The sequence below is a fragment of the Centroberyx gerrardi genome, chromosome 10, assembly GCF_048128805.1.
Source record: "Centroberyx gerrardi isolate f3 chromosome 10, fCenGer3.hap1.cur.20231027, whole genome shotgun sequence".
Lineage (NCBI taxonomy): Eukaryota > Metazoa > Chordata > Actinopteri > Beryciformes > Berycidae > Centroberyx > Centroberyx gerrardi.
In genome coordinates this window covers 27,198,111-27,225,218 of record NC_136006.1, presented here as the reverse complement: position 1 = coordinate 27,225,218, position 27,108 = coordinate 27,198,111, and the positions used below count along the sequence as shown (strand labels likewise).

At 44.7% G+C, this 27,108-nt stretch overlaps 1 protein-coding gene across 2 annotated transcripts in view; it reads left to right on the top strand.

Annotated features, from left to right (window-relative positions):
- erbb4b (erb-b2 receptor tyrosine kinase 4b) overlaps positions 1 to 27,108 on the top strand; it is a 336,220-nt gene that overhangs the window by 144,431 nt on the left and 164,681 nt on the right. For both annotated transcript variants that reach the window (XM_078286220.1, XM_071923131.2), the window contains exon 2: positions 12,419 to 12,570. In XM_078286220.1, the coding sequence (XP_078142346.1) occupies positions 12,419 to 12,570 (152 nt within the window). The remainder of the gene's footprint in view (positions 1 to 12,418; positions 12,571 to 27,108) is intronic.

The following is a 27,108-nucleotide window of genomic DNA, read 5'->3' as shown; positions in this document are numbered from 1 at the left end:
CAGAAGGCCGGCTATAGAATGCGTAATATGTTATGAATATCGGCGTGACAGGCACGGAGAGTCGAAGGTCACTAGTCTCGCAGCGAAGTGAAGGTCCCCCCCCCCCCCCCCCCCGTAAATATTTTCCCCGCTAAACTGATAGATTATGATTTATACCCGGACGGGAGCGGTTGACAGTCGGAGTGGAGTCATGCCATAGCTAGGCACTTCCCATAGAAGTTGGAATAAAATGGGGATCGAAATTGAGGGGAGATGGGGAAATAGGGGGCAGGGAATGATAGGAGAGTCAGATGTTAAAGGTCGTACATGCAGCATTTTAACATCAATAAATCATTACCACATGAATCTGAAATATTAGTATAATTACTGAAAACAAAGGAGACAGTCATTGAGAAGATTAGCAGCCTCTACTGGCCTCTACACTGTATTTTACATTGTGTGCCACCGGGTTGGATTTGGCAGGAAATCTATCTGAGTTGCTTTATGGCACAAAGGAATATTGCTTTATGGCACAAAACAGGAACAGGGTTCTTCAGCACAAATGGAGCTAAAGCTTTCTGGCAATGACAGATGGTGGAAGGAGTGAAATGGCAGTTGGAAATATCACATCCAACGGGTTTATCCTCTTCAGGAAAGACAATATTTGACCGAAGAAGCAAATATCCTCTTTGCATCAGGAAGCAAAGGTTTATGGGAAATGTAGTTTCAATTTTGAGAAACACTAGCACTAACAATAGCACTGGAGTGAGATAGAGGCTACCAATCTCCTCCACCATGGTCTCATTTATTTATGGTAATTACACCAAGGTATCACAATTAATTTGACAATGATATATTGGTGTTTAAAAATGCTACACATGGCACCTTTAACAAGTGTTGTATCATGCTACTCATATTTACAGCATCCAGGAAAATAGATTAGATTCAAACCTGCAGCAGTGCAAGCACATGGCATGCAACCCAGTCCGCTGACCTACAGACTGCCCTGCAGGCCAAATTATCATTCATATACTTTATAATAATATGCTTTTAGAACAAGTTTTGTTGTCGAGTCTTGCCTGAAGTCTGCACCAGATGGCATGATATGCACTTTTGGCCATTTCAGTTAATTGCATGATAATAACAAGTTCAATTAATCATAGTAGTAATTATTTAGAGTGACTAATAACTGGATGTATGTTGAGAATATGCTACAGTAGGTGGAGTAAGTTGGAGTTTTGAGTTGTTGTTAGGATTAGACAGTGGTGGTGTACAGCTCCCAGGCTTCTCTCTGCAGCTTGGGTTTAGCACTGCTTAGCGGGTCTGAGAGATATACAGGATACAGCTTACACACACACACACACACACACACACACACACGCAAAATCAGATATACTGGCAGATAGACTGTTTCCGCTGCTCTGAGAGGAAATCCTCTTGCAGGTGTTTAAATGCTGGATGGGATATCTCAGCAGCACTGTGGTGTGATGTGTGTGTGTGTGTGTGGCTAAAGCTGAAGCCCTTTTAGCAATCCATAAGAAGTAATTCACCCTCCTTTCCTTCACTGTCCTTACTTGGCCTTGTATAGGTGCAGTAACACACACACACACACACACCATTTGTAACGATGGGAACTACTGTTTAGTGCTACTGTCACATGATTTGTATGTGCTTGCATGTGTCTAAAACATACTAAAACACATTCATGTTCTAGCAGCTCACACACACACACACACACACACACACACACACACACATTCAGCATGTGAACTGCTCGTCTGACCCCGTTGCTCAGCCTATCTGTCGTCTCTGTTTAGCAGGCTATTGGGATACGGAGCACCTCGGGGTGTTGCCGTCTCCACTATTAGCATATGAACAGCATAAATTTTACTCCACCTTGTGTTAGCGGGAGTCTTCTGAGACAGCAGGAGCAAAGGCAAAGCCTTCTGGGAAAACTTTGAAACTGTATGTGGTTGAAGAAGCGTTGCCTGAAGCTTGGGGGAAAGATTGGTGGCTTTGCCGTGGAATAATTATACGTGCGCGCTCAATTGCACAGGCACGTGCACCCAGGTACACATTTCTATATACACATACACACACACCGTTCAACATGGGCAAGAAAGAGGTTTGGTAGCACTATGTAGAAGAGCTATACATTACTCTTCATATCCACTGTAGGGGGTTAAATGGTCACACAGAGACAAATAGGCTGTTTGACATTTATCTGCCTTTATTGTCATCACACTGACACAAACTGACCTCAACTCTTCTGCAACCTGCAGGTTTCAAGAAGCCCAGTTTAAGATTCGTAAGACATTTTTAATGCTACCTGGAATTAGATGCAAGACCAATGCAAAAATCTAAATAAAGAAACAAAGCATGGGAAAACCAGCCTCTCTCCCTTTGAATATAGCTACTGAAAGTTCTGTAACTATAAATGAGCAGCATGAGAAAACACATACCAGGAAATTAATTGTTAAAGAGCACGATGTCCCGATTAGTCCATTTAGTAAAGCAGATACGATGCATAATGTACCACTATCCCCATTCTGTATTAATCTAACGTTCACACTGTGAGCAACAAAATCAACAAGTCACCAGAAGTCCATTCATCTCCTATAGAGCTGAGCGGCCGGGGAAACGGCCGACGTGTCGACACTCAACAAGCCTGTCGGCCAAGAAAAGTTGGCCACGGCTGAACTTTTCACCGCCATCAGTCGTCAACGGCCAATCAGATTTCTGTGATTTTGTTTTGTTCAACAATAGTCCTGCCTGGCAAGTGCAGAAGTAGATTCCAGCCATTCAAAGTTTCACAGTTCTTTATAAATGTTATTTGAAAGATGACAGTAATAAACGTCTCAAAATCAATGGTTGGAGAAAGGTTGCATTTGCGTAATGCCTCTTCAAAGCTCTGTAGCTGCAGACCACTACACCGATGCAATCAGAGCTCCTCATGCCGCCCACAATAGGTCAGAATAGAGCGACCCGTCAATCCAGCTGCTCGCAGTGTGAATGCATGGTAAGAGTGAACATGCGGTGCAAAGAAACCTGCCATCGCATGGTGAAAAAGACCTCTAATAACTGTATTTAAGACATTTGAATGCTTTTTTAAGAACTTAAACTTAGACAGAATATTTAAAAACTTTTATAGACTTTAAGGAACCGCAGATACAATGACAAACCGTAGTCAAAATGCAGCAGAAATAGGTTAGACTGTTTACCCGAGAGATGTATTTGAACTCAGTGATGGAGGTCATTCAATGACAAGCTCAGAAAACTGTGCATCAAAATTATAGAGCAAAGCTGATTTGAAATAGAAAACAGGCAGGCGCGCACATACTGAGATGCTTTCTGCAATCTAATTCACAGGTTCATGCTTTTAGTTAGGTGTATCCACAAGTCACAATGCTTCTCCACAATTCATTTTTAATAAACTTTTTTTTGTTTTTCTCACAGTCTGTATGGAAATGGGAGGTTTGGATTTGCATGGCTCTGCCGCACATCTACATACAACATACATCATTCACACAAACATTTAGGTTGATCTTTAAAAGCCCCCGTTACAGTTCATCTGTATCAGGAAGGTAGCAAACATACCTATGTGTTGGTGGAAGGATAAGCCCAAGTTGAGGGTGATACACACACACACACACACACACACATACGCACAGATACACACTGGTCAGCGTAGGGCCTAAAAGGCTTTTCGCTAGACCTAGTGTCAGCAGTGCGTTCAGTCAAGGAGAAGCAGCTGGAGGATTTTGGGTAATGAGGTGTGTGTCGGTGTCGGCCAATCACTCCCCTGTGACATGGATGGATTTTTCAGAGTCCGGAGACGAGTTTAAACCTTACAGAGATACAGACAGCTAAGGGGTGGGGGGGGGGGGATGAATGGCTCGGCCGCAGCCTTTTCACCTTTCGGGGCATCGCTCCAACCGGTTTCTTTACGAAAATATGGTGTGCTGAAAGAAAAAAAAACCAGCAACATTGTGTCCATTACAGTTTTTGTACAACAAGAAGTCTATAGAGCATTTTCTTTAAACGTCTTCGAATCCAAATGTTTGCATTATGCTACATAATTATGTAATTTTACTCATGTTGTATCAAGAGTAACAGTCGACTCCTCACCATCCACCCTCCTTCCCCACACACACACACACCCTTCTTAAAATAGCTCCCTTCCGCTCTTTCATCTTAGCTGATAGTAGCGTAATATCAATGGTAGCTTCTGACTGTTTCCATCCCTCCACTCATAACTTCCACTCCCTCCCTCTGTCCCCCTTCATGCAACACCAGGCTGTGCAGTTACAGCTCCAGTATCACTGAAAGCTCCTTCACAGCAGACATATTAGATAGCGAGAGAGAGAAGAGATACTTGTCAGCCTTTAAATAGCCATGTTTGTTTTTCCTTGTGCTTGTGCTTTTAGCAGTCATTTTTTTCAGAGGCGCTGAAATGAAACGTGTGTATCTGAGCGTGTGTGTGTTATCTAGGGGACACTATTGTACCAAAATCAATTTTCAAAATGATTCCCTCTTTGATTGTTAGATTGCCCTTCATGTAAAATCAATCTTCTCCCTGACACTGTCCACTCTTAAGGCGCTACAGTGCAGTAGCGTATGCTTTTTCTTATTTATTTTTCTTATTATTATTTCTTTAATGATCATAAAGAAACGGCTGCATCTCCCCGTTTGACTCCAGTTTTTTTGTTTTTTTTTCTGTGGTTTGTGCTCTTTGGACCGGCTATTTTCAGGCTGGTTGGATCCAAAGTAGATTTTCCGTAACTGATCTTGACAAGCCATTTCCCGGTGTTGACCTCCAGCCAGTCATCCGGCCGACCGGTCAACTAATCGAACCCAAGTAACCTTACCTTCCCTTTCCCTTCCTTGCATGTTACCAGCAGTGTTGGGAGGATTACTCCAAAAACAATACAACCCTGGTTGATCACTGTCTGCCTTTCCGCTCTGATCAAGGCCTCCAGCTGGTTAACATGCATTGGGAGCTTGAATTTGGCTTTCTATCTTGCTGTCCTATCTCTCCTAACACTTTTTACAGGGTGTCCGCAAAGTCTGGACTCACAGTGAGGGCAATCGCTCACTCCTACTCAGAATGTGCTCAACATGACCATGGCCAACTAAATGAGCATCAAAACGTCTAAGGCTGTGTTCAAACCAAACGTGTTTGAAGAGGTTCAGTCAAACTCTGGAGTGTTTACTCCTTTAGTTTAGTTCGTTCGAGCAGCTGAAATCATAATCAGACCAACTGCAAGAAACGGCCCAAAGCATATGGTTTTATGAGTATGTTGTTCGACATTCGAGAGTGTTCCATAGGTTTTTATGGCTATAAAGAGAGGGATGTTGACATCTGACAGCCAGCAGTTCCTCATGCTTGGAGAGGCTAGAATAGCAAAATGAGCCAACGGCAAACCACAGTCTAGACTGATGCTCATATTCAGTTCTTTCTTCATGAGTTCTATGAGTAAATTATGGCAGAGAGCGCAGCTACAGCGCTGATACAGCGGCTGCCAAAATCTTGTGGGATGACAGGTTACCACAACTCTGTCCAATAAACGAACTACTTGTGCGTCATGTGACTTGAGTTTACAAGCACTGGTTTGCTTGTAATTGGACAGTGTGAATACAAAAACGCAGCAAAGTAGACTTTTCCACTCTGGTTCGGACCAAAGAAAACAAACTGTAGGTGTGATCGCAGCCATCCTGACAACTAGTGCATGTGGAGAAAACAACAGATTTTTCAGTCATAACCTTAAAAATTAGCCAATTACTGATTACTGAAATTTGAAGTAATGCATTACATATTAGGATTGTAATCACATTCCATAATGAAAGGATGCCGGCTACAGTAACTAGTCACAGGCTACCGGCTGGCTGCTATTCTCTGTGGAAAGCTCCCATAAGGTGGAGGGGCTGTGCGCGCTAGCGAGGGCCTGAATGCTAATTTACAGCAGACCATATGGAGGCGGCGACAGCCTTGTTGGTAGGTGACCGGAGCTCGGAGGGCAGGGAGAGGTTAGCTCCACCGGACCGCGCCGTCATCACGAACACTCATCTAGTTATTGTTTCTGCCGCTTATTAAGCCGCTCAGCAGATGGACGATAATCTGGGCCATGATTACCGACAGCAGCGGCGGCTTGTAATTCATACTTAGCCACCGGAGCTCATCTGGGGGACATTAGGGGACAGAGGACAACTCCGGCCGCGGCTATGGCGTTTTTTTATTTGGCCTAATAGAGACTGGAGCGCTTTGTCCTTAATGCTTTAATCTGTGCCAGGCGATAGACCTAGAATCTAATAACGCGCTGACTTTCTCTACCTGAATGCGATCTGGGTCACGCTGCCCTCGCTGAATTGTTACAGCGTAATTTCTAGCTGGGCAGTTCCCACTGTTTATTCAAGGCACGTCGGCCGAGCCCGGCTATCGACAGTGTTTACTTGTGGAAGTGACATTTGCAACTTTATTTAATTCAGTCAGTTACTGGCTATTGGGATGACCTTTTGCCGGTTTCCCTGGCAGGGGCCAATAAACCTCAGAGACTTGCCAGCTTTATTGGCATTCAATAATCTCACAGGGCAGTATTGATGAAGCTGTTGTGTGCACTACCTATGAAATGAATTGGCCGAGGAGCGGCAGCCACAGAGGTGTAGTGTTTATGTAATCCTGACGAGGACATTTATGAAATTGAAATTGATGGAAATGCGTCTCGGGGGCGTCGCGGTGTTTTTGCAAACATTTAAACAATTTCTCAATTTCTTTTTTTTTTTTTTTTTTTTGATGCAAAGAACTCATTGTTTGCATTCCTTCTCGCTGACTCTGCTGATTATGGCAGAGACAGTGACGGATGCCTTGTGGTCTTGTCTGGTGGTTGTCTGCTGGAGACACATGGGAGCCATTTAAACCCAGCTACCAACCCATCTGTCCCTCAGAAAGTGTGTGACTGATAGACGAGAGAAAGGAAGATGGATGGGAGTGTGTGTGTGTGTCTGTGTGTGTGTGTGTGAGAGAGAGAGAGAGAGAAAGCAGCTCACTCACAGCAACCGGAGAGAAGTTCAGCTCCTCTTCTCACCCGCAGATAATGGTGTTTATCCCTCCCTTCCTGTCTACCGAAACCTGCATTTTTTTCTTCTCTAAGTTGATACATATATTTTCTGATAGCATTCAATCTGTTTTAGACCGCTAGTGAGAGCAAGCTCTCAAATGAAGTTTGGTTCACAAGCAAACTGAGCCAGGTTCTCTCACTCTCCATGATGTCGGAGAGTTGAGGATTGCATTTCTATTCATAATTTTGCCTGTTTGCAGTCAATTATAAAAATGGTTAAGAGCATTTGTGTATTTACATGGGAGAACGGGACATTCTACAAGGCTTAATGTGAAAGAATATTTAACGTTGATGAAAAAATGAGATTTTTTTGCCAGGTATACGACACCATAAGAACTAGCAATGGTCAAAAGAAAAAGAAAATTTACATCAATTTGATTTTCTTATGAATTAATATAGTGAAAAAATGCCAAAACATAGGGGACTTTAACGTGGCTTAATGAGCTAATATTGAAATGAAAAACTCTGAAAATGTAACCATGAATTAGAGACATAACACTTCACTACAGCCCAAAACAAATGTCTAGAAAAAAATAGGGAATTTTTTTTTTTTTTAAATCATCAAAGTCTGAATTTAGGCAAAAACGAGGGCTCAATGTGGCCAAATGACCTAAAATCCAAATAGGAAAATTCTTATTTAATTCAGGCATCAGGGGGATACAAAGAGATATTGTGGTGAAAATTTCAAGTTAAAAGTAACGTCACCAAGCAGTTAAAAGTCTGTTTAGTGACTGATGTTGATATTTTCAGAAAGTAAAATGGATTACACTGCGTACAGTGCTTTGGTCGCTGATCCGTACGCATTTTTTTTCCTGACCCATGCTCTGATATTTTTTTGTCATCATTAAAAAAAAAAAAAGCAATGACAAGACAAACGAGGCGACGCGTAACCTTACTGTTTATTTCAGGAGGCTGGGCAATACTCCAGTAAATGACAGGGCAATAGTGTATGAGTAGCAGGGATTTTAATGGAAGTTCAGAAAAGGGGGAAGAGCCGGATGAGGAGGGTCAGGAGACCGGGGCAGACTCTGTGGATATTTGGCTCAGAGTGCGGATGAGGCCGGTCACCCCGGCGAGACAGCCATCCCCCGGGAGATCTGGACCGCCGACCCCGAGAATAGAGATAGAAGAGGTGGAGAGGGGAGGAGGAGGAGGGGTGCAAAGCAATCGCTGTGGAACGAGGCATGTTGGTTCAGAGGGCTTTCATACTGTGGGCAGGTGATGAAGGTCATTTAGCACAGGTGAGCTGGCAAGTGATGGCCAGCAGAAGAAAGAAGAGAGAATTACTTTGTTTACATGGACAGCAATGATCCAATATCTGAATTAGAAATTGCCATGTAAACAGCATTTTCTGATTCCCTTAACCTGAATATGGTCATAGTCGGAGTAAGCAGAATCACATTAAGACGTGGAGTATTCTGATTTATTGGCATTATTGAAGACATTTTAGACTGTAAACACCTTAATCCAACTATGACTATGACTATCAGAGGAATTGCGGCGATCCAGCTGCTTGAAAGATGATTGACACCAGAAAAGTCCCAACACTTTTGGGGTGAGACTTGAAACTGTCCCCATGCTCAGGATTCTGTTTGAAAGTCTATTTGCACCTTCAGTAAAGGCTTAAACTGTCCGTGTCTCTAGTGATTCTCCTTTGTCCTGTTAATGTAAACAGGAATATGAATGGAATAGTTCTATAAGCAACCCATGTAAACAGCTTAATCGGAATATTGTCTTATTTAGAATAAGGCCAATAAGTCGGTTTATTGATGTCCATGTAGAGAGGCTCATTCTCATGTTGTCCACTCCTGAACTTCAGCTTAATCAATTAGCTCCATTCAAAAGCATAGCAGAGACAACGTGCAAATTCCAGCCCAGGCCCCATAAATTGAAGCAGATACGCATTTTCCCCCATCGACTCATAATCCTCTCATTAATTACATATATTGGAAGGCCCTGAATTATTATGATTCATTGCCTCAATCCATCACTTGTGAGATGGAATTCCCCACAAACAAATGAAATCAATTTACACACACACACACAGGCAAATAAACTATATATACAGAATGAAGACGTTGTATCTCATTGGCATTCTCTGCTTTAAGTCTGGAGGGGAGTAAAATCCATCAAATAGATAAGATGGATTTTCTTCTATGAAGCAGCCATACGTTTTCAGCAATAGGAGGATTCATCTGTTCATGCAGCTGCATCACACGCAGTATCTTATAAGACCCAGAGAGGTGCATTTTACTCTCTGGGTCTTATAGCATGTCCTCCTGGCTGGGTGGTTCTCAGTAATGTAAAGAACACACACTATATTGTTTTATACCTTTACTGTGATACACAGTTTCAGACTTAACATGATCAGCATGGTGAGAAATGGAGTCGATCATGCAGTGAGAAGGGGAAAAAATACATCCCGAGTTAAAATATTTACAGTCTGCCCACGGTCATGCGAACACACACACACACACACACACACACACACACATATCACCATGCGGTTTGCAGTAAACCTGCAACAGTCCACACTTCCTGACCGTATATACGCTCCATACGGCACAGATGGCTTTGTTGTGGTTCACTTGGCAGTTAGCACCATCTCAGCCTCACGCAGAGCTATAGGATTTCATAGGCTTTCATTAGAAATCACATGTGGAAGGGGAAAAAAAAGGGGGAAAAAACACCACGGTGAAGGTGAGGACTTTTTTTGACGATTTCAGATAGCTAGAGACAGGTTTCAAAAGTCAGCGAGCTTATTGAAGACGTGCTTAGGAAAGCAAATGGATATATATAAAAAAAAAAAGGGAATTTCACAAGAACGCAGACGCCACAATGCCCCTTTCCTCTGATCTCGGCGCCCTGCCCCGAGGGTGCAATAACAGTTTATTACACCTATCCTCTCTTTATGACCCCCCCCCCCTTCCCCCCCTTCCCTCTAGCCCACGCTAACTGTTATTGAAAACACCCAGGCCTGCCATAGATCATACCTGAGCAGTGCGTTATGCTATGTGCAACCCGGCTAATCGCTACCAGCTCGTAGGGTATTGTCCGGGTCACATTGGAATAGTTCCACTAATCTAATATCTGCTTGGATGTGAATTGTTTGAACAAAATCCCATTTGTCTTTATAGCCTTGTGTTGCCTCGAAGCTGAATCTTCGTTTTTTTTTTCCCCCCCCGTACGCTTCCTGTGGTCTACTGATGGGGAGTAAATAGGAAATGGAATTGAAAGATTTTTGCCAGAGAGCGCCGATGTGCAGAGGAGGGGGATATGAGTTGGCTTAGTTTATTGCTTTGCCGTGAGGGCGGAGTGCAAACATTCAGGTTGGATCGAGGAGGGATAGAAGGTGAGACGAGGAAAGGAAAGCACAGCGCGGTGTGTGTGTGTGTGTGTATGTAGTAGGGTGTGTGTTACGGGATGGTGGATTAAAATGTAAAGCAGCAGTAAAGATCTTTGAGGCTGGGTGGGTGTCGGGAGAGAGAGGTGACGGTTCATGGGTGACGGCGTGACAAGACTCGGTGGGTGGGGGGTGGTGGGTGGGGTGGGGGGACCCGTCGCCCGTCCGTCACGCCGATGGCTTTCCTGTCATCAAGCGCGAAGGAAGAGGGTGCGGGCGGGGAGAAACCACACGGCTGCGACACACAAATGAAAGTGAATCGTAATGTGGCGAAAGCAGGGGTGTCTCTGTCTAGATCTATATCTTTACATTTATGAAATATGCTCTGCAGAAGTCACTCAGACACACGACACATGCGGAGGGCCTCGGCAAATCCTCAGAGAGCAACGCAAAAGATTTCAGTCTGTTTTTTGTCCACAGCTTTTCGGTCTCATTACTTAAGGACACAAAGCTGCTGTCTGATGCGACGCAGACTCCCAGGGATGCTTTGGCTTCTCTCAGTGTGTGTGCATGTGTTCATATACAGTATATGTGTGTGTGTGTGTGTGTGTAGTTGGACGCTACAGCAGGCAGCAGCTGAGAGGGCAGATGGCTCGTGTCGGGCGTGGGGGGGGCAAGGTGTGTGATGGGTGGGAACGGCTCGGTTTAATTACTTGTCACGCGAGTCGCCCGGGCCGCCGCTAAAGGGCTTTCATCTGTCCCGAGTGCCCCGGGGGTGGGGTTGGGTGGGGGGTTGGGTGGGGTTTTGGGTGGGGTCGAGGTGGGTGGGGTTTTGGGTGGGGTCGAGGTGGGTGGGGTCGGGGCGGCTTCCTAGCCTTAGACCAGGCCAGCCGAGGAGAAACCGCCGCTCACAGCTCGATGTCGTGTGACGGGCATGTGATGATTTTTACCATGCACCAGTGCTGGCACCCAAATTGGAATAGAAGCACTTACTTGTCACTTGTTCTTTTTTCTTTTGTTTTCTTCTTCTTTTTTTTCTTTTTACTCTCCCCGTAATTGTGTTTTGATTGGCATCGCAGCCGCGTCTAGCAGCTTTCAGGGTATTGAATATGACAACGCTGTAGCTATTTGCACTTTAATGAGCATTTTGACTAGGAACAAACTAGCTTTGAGTTGTAGATATGAATTCGCTGTACCCATTTTTATTAGTCATTTTCTTTGGCAGACTTCAAAGACTAAAATCAAAGCACGAGAAAATGTTATCATTCAAAAAGTGGCCAATATTGTGGTGATAATGGATGTTCAAGCCTTCCTCTGAGGCATTGTCTCTCAAACACCACCACCAAGCACGGTCCTGTCAGTCATATGGTGCTGCAAGTGTGAGCGACTGGACGAGTCAATGTAATCAAGTTTGTATCGAATTAAATCACCCATAATGCTTCATGATTTTGAGTGACTGGAATGAACACAATCTGTTAAAATAAGAAGCTTAGAGGGAAGGAAATGGAAGATTAGCAGCAAAGAAAAACACTGAAATCATCTTTCAAAAAAATGTTGAAATGCATATCCCAGACAGTTCATCAACATTTGTTTTCAGTCCAAATTAAAGATAGGATTATGGGATTATTTTTTTTTTAAATTCTGGAGATGTTGAACAGTTGATCTGCTTGGGCTTCCAAATTATAAATTCAATTTTTGGAGTGCTGTTAAAGACAAATTTATTTAGAAGTATTGATGAATCTCAATTCCTTTGAAAATCTGTTCCACTACCCACAAGTGCCGTGGCTCCGACTATTTTTCGCTCCTCCTGTAATTGGATTCGTCAAGCGATCTATTAGCCGACTGAAGCATTAAGATGTGTCAGTTCGACCCATTTTCATGTTCACGCCGGCCTCTGGTGATTTTTGTTGTGATCTGAACCGCGAAACCCTTCAAAAAGTGACACATTGTGCCTTAACGCCTCTTTCTCTTCTCTCTTCAGTATGCGCTGGCACAGAGAACAAGCTGAGCACGCTGTCGGACCTGGAGCAGCAGTACCGCACCCTGAGGAAATACTACGAGAACTGTGAAGTGGTAATGGGCAACCTGGAGATCACGAGCATCGACCGCAGCCGGGACCTCACCTTCCTCAGAGTAAGGGCCAGAACTCGATGATACAGTAGTCTGGTACATCTTGATTTGTATTTGTACAAATGTGTCCCGTAAGTTCTTGATCTCGCAGCGAGCCGGACAGGGGTCAATTTTTTATTCGAGAAGGGGGGCAGTGGGAGTAGCAGTGGATATAATTGGCTGCTTTCACCCTCGATAAGCACTTAGATTCTGACGCGTTGATTGGTGCCGGAGCCTTTGGGAACCACTGCTCACTAACAGATAAATGTCTGTGATTACATATTTCCGCAATTCCTCTATTATTTATAGAACAACACAGCATTCACTTCATATGGAGAGTGAACAAGAAATACTGTATGTGTGCACCTGTTTCCAACTGTCCTCCCAGGTATGAATTAGCAGCCTTTTCTATGGCGGAAGAGAGATTTACGTCAGTATCAGTATCACAGGCCATGGGCAGCGTAACAGCAATTTAAACAGACAGATGTTTTTTAAAGGTGCACTAACCCTAGAGTACTAAAATTAAAATTGAAAAGGCTTGTCGGCCTTTCCCTTAGCCCCCAAAATCCATCGGTCTTTCTGGCGTTAACCACCTAATTTGCATGGAGAATTACAGAATTACAGTTTCCCAATGTGCTGCCATAGCTAAACACTACATTTTTACCATGAGATGCAACATAATGAGAGGTGAGAGACATTATTGCACCTCCTGGCAGCTAAATAAAATAGCAATTGAATTGAACATAGATTGATTTAGGAGTGGCTCCACATTTCACACACAGTGGTACAAACGAATCACTACTGTAGCAACAATTCCGTGAAAATTTGGGCATTTTTACGTGCTTCATGCATAGTTTTCTGTTTGATTGATTCAGCATGTAACCAAATAGTTTGGAAATAGCTGAAATAGTGCTAAACCCACCCATCTTTCACACCAGGCAGACTAAGTACTGAAAATAAACAAAATTTCACTTAATAATTGTCCCATGTGGGCTGCATTTTGCCCAGTGGAGTTGTTTGCATATCACAGCCAGACATTTCCAAAACGCCCCTAGCCTCCCATGTATAATCATCCCTTTACTCTGTTTGCACAGATAATGCTCTGAGATTCAGTAAAAAGTTCAGAACGTGAACTTTGTAATCACCGCCTCCTCGTTCGACCTTGCTGGCCCGAGAGTGTCCTACGCTCAGATCCTTCTCTACCAATCGGCGGTCAGATTAGTGTCTCCGCAGCCAATGATATGCGGAGAGGAGCATTGTTCTAATCAGGGATAATCAGAATGCCTCTCCTGCTCCGAGTGTCCGACTGATTGCATGTTCTCACCAGATTGGTCCGAGGCATAGAATAATCAAAATCCAAATGACCTGATTCTCCCTCATTCAGGCAAATCTCTTCTTTGATTAGAGCTGATTTGCAGGTTTTAATAAAAGGAAAATTGCTGTGGCATTGGAGATTAATTCATGTCTTTCAGAAATGTGTCAAATATTTATGAGCGATCTTTATAAATCAAAGAAAAGGTAGCTTAGCCCTAAACTGTGCTTATTAGCCGATGAGAGGCACGGAAAGGTATCGCAAACAGAGTCTGCATGGGCTACAGTGAGATGTAGGAAAAACAAAGAGACAAAAGGAGGGAAAATGATTGAGTGAGAGGAATGAGAAGAGGAATGAATGAATGAGAGGAAAAGGCACAATAAATATTGTGGGATGTTGTTAGAGGAAGGGTATCAACATGATGCTTGTTGTGTGGGAGAGGGAGCAGAGGTGGAATAGCTTACATGAATGCTTACTTCCAATGCGGTTTGATGGACACACATGCGCACGCACACACACACACACACACACACGCACATGCGCACGCGCAACGTCAGGTGATGACAGCCCTCGGCCCTCCAGGGCCCAGAGCAGTAATGGTGTAGTAATGAGAGGTCAGAAGGAGGCAGGGGAAGTCGCTGTAGTGGAATATGCTGGAGGAAGGAAAAAAACAGCCTGCTATTTGGTGAATTCAGCTGCTACTGTTGACCTCTGTTGGCCCTCTACCTCTCAAGAACATCACCGTAGACCATGTTGGCTGCACTCTGCACCGCGAACGCCATCCAGCTCCAATTGATTCCAGTATTTGGGGGACTGGGGAGCTCCCCTGGTGTTAAACTGAAGTGCTGACTGCATTAATGGGCCTGTATTGCTGTGGGGGTGAGCTGGGCTTCGGTACACCGCCTGTAAGCACAGATGCTTTGCTTCTGCAAAAAAAATACCGGGAAGGCAATCCTCCAACTAGGCAAGCTGCGCGTTTCATATTTTGCTTTTGTTTTGTTGCTTTGTGTGCAGATATTCTCACAGGGATCATTTAAAGTGACTGTGGCGAAGTGATTTGTTTATATCAGTCAAAAGTAAAAGGGTACCGCCTCAGCTCTTGTGCATCAAAAGTTTGCGCGGACCAAAAGAATCAAGATCAAAGCTACAAAGTAAAATAGAGGCATTAAGCGTTCTATGTTGTGCAGAACAATACGGACGATAATATCGCCTCGCCCCCCGCGACGCAAACAAAACACAGATGATATTAAGAAAGGGGGAGCGATGGATGGTGAAGTGCAACCATTGGACCCCCGCAGAGGTAATCGGCCCCATTGACTCAGAGGACAATAGAGAGAGAGAGAGGGGGAGAGGGATGCGATGGCGGTAATGAGCGAGTGTGATTACTGTTCAACTCCACAGAACCACTTTGTGCTTTGAAAGAACAATCACACTCTCTGTTTAGACCTAATTCCGGCTGTTGGCTCGCCTTCAACGGCCTCTCATCAAGGGAAAGTAACGCTACATAAAGTGGAGTGTTTTCAGGTTGAGGTCGAAGGTGCTTCTGGCTACAAGCCCCCCCTGTACCTGCCTGTTTCTACGCTACACAGCCACCTGGGCTGCTGCTCATTTACAAAATGGCTCCCTGTGGCGCCGACTTGCCAGGTTCCTCCACCTTCCCACGGCTGGCAATTAACACGGGTTAATTGAACATGCTAATTAGGAACACAGGGTGCCAAACAGCAGGGGAGCAGGAGGGCAAGGTGCAGCGTGTATTTTTAGGGAATATTATTATTATTATGATAAAACACATTAATAACACGCTTCCCCGGGAGACAAAAACTTCACCTTGAGGTGGAGAAGAAGGGGAGGGGGTGGGGGGGGGGTAGAACAGTGCTGCTTCCCGTCCCGCCTGTCTCGGGGCGGTGATTGAAACTGATGTCTGCGCTCTGGCTCCTTCTTTTAAAGATAGCCGAGAGATTGATGGCTGCCTCCCAAAGCCCCCCGAACAGCTTTAGCAGTAAATAGAGTCCATCTTCCAAACTGCCTCCGCGGCAGATGAATCAACGCTCGCTCAGTGATTAATAACTGCAATTCGCCGCCGCGACTCTCTCCCCTCTCTCATCGATGCACATTCAAACCGACAGGCAAACAGAGAGCTTTTAGCACATGCGATGTATACAAGAAATCGGCCCTAAAAGCATATCCGGATCCTTCTCCCGCACCGTAAGCACACAGTGCACAAGCATGCATAAGCATGAGGGAGGGGAGATGACAAGTCGGACCCGGTTTCATGTATTCTAATGTGACATTTTTAATTCAATATTCCCTCCTGTTTTATGAACGGGACGCCAAGGAAACCAGCGACACACTCCTGCGTTTCGGTATTCCCTCATGTCGCTTTCTCGCGTGCATCCACTCATAAACGGATCTGTGATTCTGAAATATAATTTTTTTTCCCCTCTCCTCCCCTCCTCCTAGACTTGCCAGGTGCCCACATCACAGTCAGATCAGATTGTTTGTCTTACCATTGCTCGTATTAATAAACAGAGAAATTTCCACCTATATTAACGCAATGATCAGCTTGCCCATCAGCTTGCCCATCCCCCGCCCATTTCATTGGCTCCCTGCCTCTGTCCCTGCAGTGGCTAATGGCCCGATTTGGTGTTAATTATAGAACTATCATTTACAAGTGGAAACAATAAATATTTTCATTAGGCCTTGCGTTGTTAGCCCGAGAAAAGAGGAGAGAGAGAGAAAGCAAGAGCGGAAGTAGGAGGTTGGATAACAAATACTGCATATTGTGTTCAGATCTTGTGTTACAGTGGCATCTTATAAGAGAGAGAACCCTCTCCACTCTCTCTCTTTCCTTTCCCTTTTTAGCTTGTTTCCTTCCTCCCTACATTTATCACTCGCTCCCTATGTATTTGCCACTTTACTTGCCACTCTACATTTTCCCATCTAACAAAGAAAGTTACAAGATTGCATTTCTATTTTTACCAGTTTCATTCGGATGGCTCCCTCTCCCTATTAGGGCCTCTGCGCTGAAGTGGCTCTCTAGAAAACGAGGGTGGTGGTCTGGTAATGTGGCCCTCGACGAGGCTTGTTTGAAGTGATCACTTGACCCGGTGCCTGTACAGATAACACTCAGCTGTTACAGTGATGCTTACCAGATGGAAAGCGGTTGTAGCATCAGTAACAGCATGAGGGTAGAGCAGGAACACAGGTTAAAGATCGATGTCGGGTCACTTGAGCTGGGTATGAGCATGTGACCTACCCAACTGTAAGTGGAGGAGCATCTGCTATGCTACTCTTCTGCCTAAGTTAACACCTGCATGTCAAAAACAGCACTATTGTGTGTTAACAGTCAAACAAATCAATCCATTTCAATAGCTTTATGTGGGACAATACAGAGTGGCTTAGCTGGAGTAAATTTAGGCAGCATCAGAAGTGTCCTCCCTCCTCCCTTGTGCCAGTCCCACTTTCCTTAGTTGTCTTGACCCTGATTTGCTTTAGGACAAAGGGGCCAATTATGGGGTTAATGAGACTAGGGATTGGGTGGGAGCAGAGGAGCCGTTTAAGGTATTCAGTCCCCCGCGCAACACCTTGTCACAGGCTATGCCGGGTGAAGACTGGCATAGTTCAACAGCAATTAATTAATGACAAAAGCAAACTGTAAAATCGCAATCTAAAACCATTGTATCTTGATATGAGCGATGAGGGCCAAGGGAAAGCTAGAGTGCAGCAGGTCTAACCTGAGCTCTTTCTGTAACCTGTAATACAGTATTAACATTAACCTCTAAGGCCGGGATTAGATAGTTTAGATAGATTAGATTTTTCTCCTGCTTAAAGCAAAGCGCAACTGTAACAGTAATCGCCAGTAACAGAGAGATCAAAGGGCGCAAGGACATCATTCCATCATTCTTGTTGCTATGCAACCCAAAATTGGACAGTAAGCTATCTAATGAGCCTTAGCAAGCTAGCCTGATGTTACAATTGGGATAAAGTTTGAAAACAAAAATGGACACAACAAAGCTAATTTCACTGCTTGCTCTTGAAGAAGAGGATAAGGAGCCCCCTCTGAAACGGAGGATGTAGTTAAAGTTAATCTTACTCGCTGGGAAACTGTAAGAGGCTGCTTACTTCCCTACAGGCCCTGCTATTTTTTTCCTCTCATGGTAGTATTTATTTAATCATATAAACAAGGCTGTCCTGAGACGACTAAAATCAGCTTCTCCATTTTTACCATCTTGACTTCTGTTGTTAATGTCTTCTGTTCCTCAGAGTCAGTCCCACCTCTCGGGCAATTTGATTGGTCAGTTGACCAAAGGATGACCATGACGTCATGTCGCGGCTAAAGTCGAGACATGTTGGAGTGTCCAACTTGGAGCTTGAGACGTAGTTTGGACCATTGAACACCATTGAAAATAACTAAGAAATAAAAAAGGCACGTTCAAAAAAGCGTCAGACAGCAAGCATCTGTCCTGCTGAAGTGTCCTTGAGCAAGACACTGAATCCCTACCAGCTCCTGGAAAGAAAAAGACATTTTCCCTAAGAGGACCGGTAAAGTACTACATGATCATTAATGGTAACGTTGCAGCATCTGTCTTCCTATCTCTCCCCGCCTCATTTCTTTTCCGCTATACTGTTCACTGACTGTGGTGTGCCTACGTATCTGTCTCTCAGATTTCCTATTTGTGTTTTTTTCTCAGTAGCTCGCCTTCCTCTCTCCATCACTCCCTACATCGCTCTCTTCTCGTGCTGCCTTCAGGTGCTCCTCGTACGCTCTCTATTAAAAATGTATTTATTTAAATGTATTTCAAAATGAATTAGTCGATCTTATTGTTCTCTATGCATGACAAGTGAAAGTTAAACAAAGAGTGACAATGGCAACGTATACTGTAACTAATTATCTTCATAAAAGGCCAAACAATAGCATATCATAATAAAACCCGTCACTTTTACCATCAGTTGCTGACACGGCCTCCATGCTCTCCACCCCCTAAACATCAAATCTCTGGAAAATCCTGACTTTCCTTGACAGATTTACCACTTCGCCGGGCCGTTCACTTCGTCGTATGCCGCTCCACTCATAATTACTACATTTCTGACAGCGCTTGAAGGCAGCATCTCTTCCTGACCTCCCTCCCTGCCTTCTGATATCTTTCTCCACACTTCCAAGGAACTTTTGACTGGCATATTTGTCCCCCAGGCGATGTTGGTGCCCCCCCCGACCCCCCCTTTCCCCATTCCTGATGCTCTGTTAGATGAGCGCAGATTACGTTGCTCCCCCCCCCACCCCCACCACCACAACCCCCCCTCGCTCCTCAGCAAACCCCTTCAATATTAATGAAGACTGATGAAGTGCTAGGGAGCCCCTGTCTTTCAGGCGCGGCCTAGATTGGATTGACAATTGCAATTAGCGTCCCCTCAAGTTCATTTCCATCACTTTAATTTGACACGAAGAAGGACAGTGCAGGGGAGGGGGAAGTGGAGGGGTGTGGGGGGGGGGGTGAGACCACAGAGAGGAAAGCAAAAGGTGGTGGTGGGGGGTAGAGAGAGAGAGAGAAGAGAGAGAATACTGAAAGGCAGCAGAAAAGGACAGATGGATCCAGGAGGTGGGCAAGTTCAATGTCAACCCAAAGGAGTACCGCATTTTCACAATGTATTACAGCACAGTATAAATTCAAACTGTCTCGAACTGATGTTTGAAAGATATTTAGGTCCCGATTTCACTAAACGATGCAGGTAGCAGCTGTGAGACTATATGAATGTCGTCTCAACTTTAATTTTTGGAGCTAGACACCAGCAAAGTCTTTTGGGGATAGCTGGGGAAAGGAAGGGAGAGACAGACTAATAGAGAGAGAGAAATCCTGAGGAGAAAGGTTAGAGAGGGGAGCCGGGGTGAGGGAGCCGGACCGGGAATTGCTCCGAGAGCCGGCGAGCGGAGGAGAGGGGGCACGCTTTAGCGAGCACGGAGGAAATTGAAGAGTCCCTGGAAGTCTTTTCCTCTCTGATGTCTGAACTGATTTTCTGCAGCTTGCCTTTACTTTTCCTCTCCCTTACTTTTCATCATGTACAGCTGCGGCCGGAGGAGAAAGTCCGTATTGGAGTCAAATCCACGTTAAGACCTTTAGAGCCGGGTCTTGATCCTGATCTCGGCGTGAATTCCACTATCGCCTATAGAGTTCGGTGTGTGTTTTTCAAACCTGTGGTAGTCCTCAGTGTTTGTCCAATATCATTTCCACATTTCCTACCTCAACTGTCACCAAATGGATTGCATGTGCGTTTGTGTGTGTGTGTGTGTGTGTGTGTGTGTGTGTGTGTGTGTGAGAGAGAGAGATACGGGGATGCCATCACCTGGAGATTGATGATTCCCTGTTCCTTTTCGGGAAAACAAGCAGCGGATAATAGTCGGTAGTTGATGAAATGGCACGTGTGTGTGTGTGTGTGTGTGTGTGTGTGTGTGTGTGTGTGTGTGTCCGCGGCATGCGTATGTGTGGCGATAGCGAGCGTAATTGACATGAAATGTGACAGCAGATAACTTGCTCTTTGCCATGGTGACACTCGTTTAAAACCCGGCCTCCCTCAGAATTACTGTGTGGCAAGCAATCGGCTCTATTGGTTTCTGTGTGTGTGTGTGTGTGTGTGTGTGTGTGTGTGTGTGTGTGTGTGTGTTTGTAATTGTACACAGCGCAGGGTTAAAAACCCGTCTTTAGGTTTGACTGACAGATACATTTTCTCGGCTCCCCTCTCCACTGTTGGCCAGCCCATCTCCTCTCCTTCCCCTGTCTCTTTTGGAAGTGATCGGGATAGATAGAAGGGGAAATGAGAATAGCCGAAACACTGGGGAGAGGTTAAACGTGTGTGTGGCGGTGGGAAGGGTGTGTGTGTGTGTGTGTGTGTGTGTGTTGGGGAGGTTGCAGGTTTCAAAGAAGTGCCTCCATTTGCTTACTTTGTCCTTCGCCTCCTGATTTGTGTATTCGTTATTGTGTCTGGGTTCTCCGTTCCATCTCTTGTTCTCACTGGCTTCACAGCATGTGTTTGTATTGACCTCCAGACCTGTGGAGGGCAATAAGAGAAAAAGCAGTCAAATAGCCCACTTATCTAACCAGCTGACTGTGCTGACCTGCATTGCTATTGTACCTAACAACTAGGCGACTAGTTGAGGAACTGCAGGGCGTGCTTGACTTAGCTTTTCTCAAAACCTACGTGTCTAAGACTGTTTAAGTGTCTGGAAAGATAGTTATTTGATCTGAAGATCAAGATCTGATTTTTTTCCCCAGATTTGCCAGAACCTTGTTGTGGATATGTAAACAGAGAGCTGTGTGTCTGTCTACATCGCAAAAATGTCCATCTTAAAGGAAAATGCCACCCTCAGAAAACTCTGACACTGATAGATAGGAGTTATTTTGTGATGCAATTTACCATTTTGTTGTACCCACTTTGCTTCAACCTGCCTCATCCACTTCTGCTTTAGTTAGTGATTTGCTATGTTTCCCAGAATGTCTTTTGACAAGCCCCAGAGAAGGGCCGTGAACATGCTGGAGCATTTCAGCTGTGAGTTTTACATGTACGTGGAGAGAGCAATAGCGACAGCGGAATGATACGTTTTCCAGTCGACAGTCGTGCCCCTTACTCAAAACACAGCATGTCTTGAGGCTGCGTTGCATTCTGGTCTATTGAGGCTACTGTGGGTGGAGAGATTGGTCTCTCTGCCTCTTCTGCAATGGATTTCTCCCTGTATGATTGTTGAATGCTGGCGTTTACCATTGATGTTTTAGAGAGCTGAACATTTTTTCTCCTATTAAACTCCATTGTAGCTGTGCTGAAAATATGTTGATGTGACATCATGTTAAGTGTTTTAGGGTGTTTTTTTCCTTTAAGTCATTTAGTGAAAACGGGGAGAAATAATTTCACTTGTTTCCAGTGCAAATCAACTTGTTTTTAATAAAGTGACAGTAGTAGTGTTGGCAGTAGTGGACTTTTCTGCCTTATTCTCTGTGACATTTTATTACAAACAAGTGAAATTGAAGTGAAACAGATGAACCCCATTGGCAGATTTTTTAACTTGTTTTAAGGAAATCAAGATTTTAAGACTCAATATCAGACGAATTGACTTGGATGACTTGAATCATTTTCTAGTGTCATGTTTGACCTACCTGGCTCTCAAGTGCTGGCTATCATGATGGAAACACCAGGATTGGGCAAAACCACAGGGGAACTGGTCAGAACTGGTTTTACAACACATGCTCAGTGACAAATTTCAGCCATCTGCTCAGTTTTTTCTTTGGAAGCAGGTAAAATATGACACTATGCATGGGTAGTGATATTCTGTGCCGACATTCAACAGTATCTTTAAATTTGACCATTTTCATGACAAAAAACTCCCAAAATTACAAGTATTCAGTGTTTGCCCAAGAATTGCATTATTTCTAGGGTGGAAAAGCTCCTGAAATAGCATTTAGACCATGGGACACTAAAACTCTCCATTAAAACCAATAATAACACATTCATGACTACTTGTGTGGCATCTGATCCAAACGTTGCATTAGAATCAAACAAACTGCATCAAATCCATCATATCGAAGGTGGATGAAATATAATAGAAGGCCAACATCAGCCCAGTATCTTGGCAAACCGATATATTGGTCAAACCCTACTGACTAAACACCGCACTGTTTTTCCCCTTCACATCCAGCTGTATGATTGATGTCTTCATTAGCGAGCCATCCATCAGAAAGCTGCATAGGACGCCTCTCCCACCCCACCCTGCCTTGTGTACAGACAGACAAATCGACCAACAGGAGATGAGTCTTTGTTATAGGGATTGTATGTTTTAGTTGGAGTATGTATTTGCAGGAGAAGTCGGCAACGATCACAATGTCTGTAGACCACAGTTTGGCCATAGTTGCCGAATTTTCTTCCTCAGCAGACTTCGGGCAGTGAAACTAATCGTCGGAGTTTACTTACTGTAATTGACAAGATTACATTGTGTTTGAAAGCGCTTGTTATTTAATTTGGTTAACTGAACTGTGTGCGTGTAACAGGATCGGACTCACAGAGAAGCATTTTATGTGTTGAAACGCCTTGCTGAATTCTGCTTAATATTGCAGACGTCCGTTCTGCCGGTGCCCTTTTCTGTGTGCCTTCAGAGAGCGGAAAAGCCTAAAGATTATTGGTGGGGAATGGGGAGGTTGCGACGAGGTCAGTGCGGGTGAACAAAGGTGCCCGCGCCCCTGTAACATTATTTTCCTGTACTCTGAACCCACGTCTCTTCAGCTGCACCGGAATACAGATGGAGCCCTAGCGATTATGTTTGGTCCAACAATAGCGAGTAATTGGTCTGAAGACCACTTATTATAGTCTGAGGAGCAGGGGCCAGATTTCTCAAAAACTTTCTGAGGGAAAATAAAATTGTAATCAAGAACTTATAGCTCTCAAGAAAATGGCAAGATGGTAAATACTGAAGAATTCCACTTAAGAGGTTTCTTTAGTTGTTTCCTTTCAAATCTTCTTAAAGCTGCACCAGGCAACATCGCACTTCCGCGGCCCCAAAGTGGCAATGGGAGATAGCTTTGAATCTTTCAAAGCTCAAAGGACTTCATTACCCAGAAATCATGTAAGTTTATGTCAGTAAATTGGCTGGTGGAGGTGGAGGTGGTGGAAAAAAGTATTTTCACAGCAGATTCAGACATTGTTGGCGAGTCCACCTTCCGTTGGACAAGCGCTCAATCACTGCTGGTTAGAAGACAGTTTCAATTTGTCACTTCCTTTTTGCTGAGAAAATTTCCTGCCAGTGTCCATATCCAGCACCTGAAAATAATTCGGGAAAATAGGATGAAACTACGGCATCTTAATTAATGAGGATGGGACACTACTCAGTTGCGGCTGCAATTTGTGGCTGAGACTGATAAGACAGGTCTATTTTATATGAAAACCTTGCCTAGTGCAGCTTTAAGTTGACAAAATTCTAACTTTCCAGTCCAGAGGTGGCAGTACGATGCCATGCCACAGTGTGTTTTGGGATTTTGGAGTCATTGTTCTGTGTCGATTTGCATGGGGAAGATAGAGCTCCTAACCCTGCGAGAATTGTCCCTAAACGACCCCGCCAGAATCGTCATAAGTGCATGTTTGGCAGATTTCAGCCAAGGGTTAGGGTTGGAGAGAGTCTGCACTCAGACACAAAGAACCGCAGCTAGCCACACACGCACACACACACGCACGAACCAGAGGTGATAGTGCTTATCGTAACGGAGCAGTGGCAGAGTGAATAAAGAGGCAGCGGAGAGGAGAAGCAGAAGCAGACGTGACAATAGCCCGCCCTGCTCCTCTGACGCCTCTCAAACTTTCATATCTGCCTTCCCTCTGTGGCCTGCCAAAGAAAGAGGAAAAAGAAAAAAGGTGAACGATATAGAACGACTTCTCGGGCGGATCGAAATCAATTTCCACCCACTGTGACTCGGATGAGGGAGTCCTTTTCAAGAATGCCCGGTGTTACGGCTTAAACGGCCGGGGCATAATAGCCCCGGTGGACCCAGACTCCGTCCTCCTCATTAACAGCGTCACAGCGATAACGGGACTTATTGAAAACAGCCACCAGCACATCTCCTCCTCCTCCTGGCTTTATTTAGCCCTCCCCCTCTCCCCCCCCGTTTTATGCATTCATCCTGTGCCGGGGAGTTGTCTGTGCATGATGATAAGGGACCTTGTGGGTTTGGCCTTGTCTTGTCTGAGTAGTGAGAGTCTCTGATCTGTCTGTCCACCTGTCTGTCCTTTTCATCTGTTCTTTTTAAAACCATTATTTATCCAGGGAAAGTCAACTGAGCCCCCACGCTCGCTTCCAGCAATGCTCCGCCTCACATTCATAGTTCCAGGTTTTGGGGGTTCAGAGTCTTGCTCAAGGGCTCCTCGGCAGTAGTTGTTGAGGGAGGGAATAGTGTTACTCGTTCACTTTCCTCAGCAACGTTCCAGCTGGACCAGGGATTTGAACTGGTCACCTTCTGGTCACAAGCCTGCTTCTCTAACCTCTAGACTACTGCCAACCCCCCTACATGTGTTTGTGCCTCTGCCAGTCTGTCCACTTGGTCACTCTATGATCATCATCTCTCTCTCTCTCTCTCTCTCTCTCTCTCTGTGGCTCTAGCTCGCTCTGTCTGACAGAAATCTTAATGTTGTGTGTCGTGTCCATCCATCACCTCTGTCATGGCGGCTGCACAAGGTCTCACTCTTCACCCCGCTCACTCTTTCTCTCTTTGCTCACTCTGACAACCTCTGTGTCATTTGTGTTACTTAGTCTTTCTCTCTCTCTCTGTCCCTATTTGTCTTTGTCTCTACCATTTTTCCTATGTTGAAACCCATGTTGATAAAATCGCAATTGATGTAATATTATAAATATTAACGGGTGACTAGTACTAATTAAATAGCAATAAATATCAGTGTTTAAAGCAAATAAACATTCAATACATTAATTCCAATTCATTCAGCTGCCCCATTCTCTGTCAAATTTATCTTTAATTTCCAGCCTTGCCTCGTCCTCATGCTCCCGTTCGCTTTGACCGCAGCGGGGAGCGTCGGAGCATCAGATTCCCCCGCCGCGATGGGAAAACAATAACCGCACATGATTTGCATACAGCTCTATGATCAGCGCCCAGCTAGATGAGGCTTTCAGGCCGGGCTGCAAAGGACCAAACAAACAAACCCCCTCCTCCCCAAAGATGACAAAACACAGTTAAACACTAAATGAAGAATAAATGGGGCGCATTGCTGGGAGGGGCGTCGGGTGACTGAACCGCTATGCTGCGGCGCGCTTGTTCTGTGTTGTTTTTCCACACGTTGGGCGGTCTGCGGACACGGACGCTGTTCTGATTTTGTCAGTCCCAGCTTCCTCGAGGCTCTAGCTGCAAGTGTAATTATGACGGGTGGGTTCCAGTGCCTCGCTGTGACCTTGTTTAGACAAAAAAAAAAAAAAAAAAAAAAGATAAAAAGCCACCGTTGGGCCAGAGGGAAGCTTTGTTCTGGCATGGGAGGCTAGGGGAGAGAGGGAGGAAGAGAGCAATACAGACAAGGTGACGGGGACATCAGTTGGTTTTGACGAGGTGTGGCACTTGGCATACCTTGGCTTAAGTGATCCCATATTTGACCTTGGAGTTTTTATCATTACAGTGAAAAGCAGAAATCTATTTAGAAGCCAAATCTGAAAAACATAATTGGAGCATTCAGGGACAATGTTCCTTCTAAGCTGTGTACCTATATCTTGTCATTAATCAGTCATTTGTTGATCAGATATTCAGTCAACACAAGCAAGTTTTGGCGCAAAATATTTGAATCTTTCCATTTCTTTAATCAGGTCTGCCCTTTATTCTATGAAAATATGTGATGTATGATGTAGAAATATCTGTGATGTACAGTATATGATCTTTAGTTATCTCTCCAACACGACACCACAGCGGCTCCCTGCATTTGCATTGGAACTCAGGTTGAAGAGCGCTCAGCAGCTTTACCGCCCAGGCTTTACAGGCTGCTGTTTAACGTCGACAAGAGGGACGCGCATTCATCATATTACCTGATTATCTCGCGTTACCCACAATCCATCTCTCTCTCTCTCTCTGCGACGGTGGCGTCCTTTTGTGTTGTTTCCATCCTTGTTTCCCTTTGTACCCCCCCCCCCCCCCCCATTACTACCCCCTCCTCCCCCCTCCCCCACCACCACCACCCCTCCTTGCGCTAACTAGTCAGTGTTTGAATAAAAACTCATTAGGATTACATAGCCATTTAGCTAAGTGACACGGGGTGTAATTGTACCATCCATCAATCGCTGCATAATAACACAGTCGGAGGAGCTAAATGTTGATTAGCCCTCAGCCAATTTCACCAGTGGGTTTTGGGAATAAATGGCCAGGAGAGTCGGGTGGGGGGGGGGGATTGCCTTCGGACGGCGGTGCGGTCAGGGGCGCTGACCCGCGCAAGCTAAATTAACTTGAAGGGGATGAAAGCAAAGTGTCAAAGACGGGCAAAGTCTCACTTTCTTGCCTGCGACTATTGGTCTTTCTGTCTTTCTTTATCCCACAGGCTCGCCCATCCTCCCACACTCGCCATGTGTTCATATCATTCAAACTTTTTTTTCTGGGGATCCACTGTTTAAAAATGGCAAAACATTGCGACCTTCTTAACAACCATTTCATCAACCAGTGCATTTTCTCAATAAGTTTAGTGTAATGTATAATCAGTAGGCCTTCAGAATAATATGTTTTTTTTCAAGAAGTGCAGTT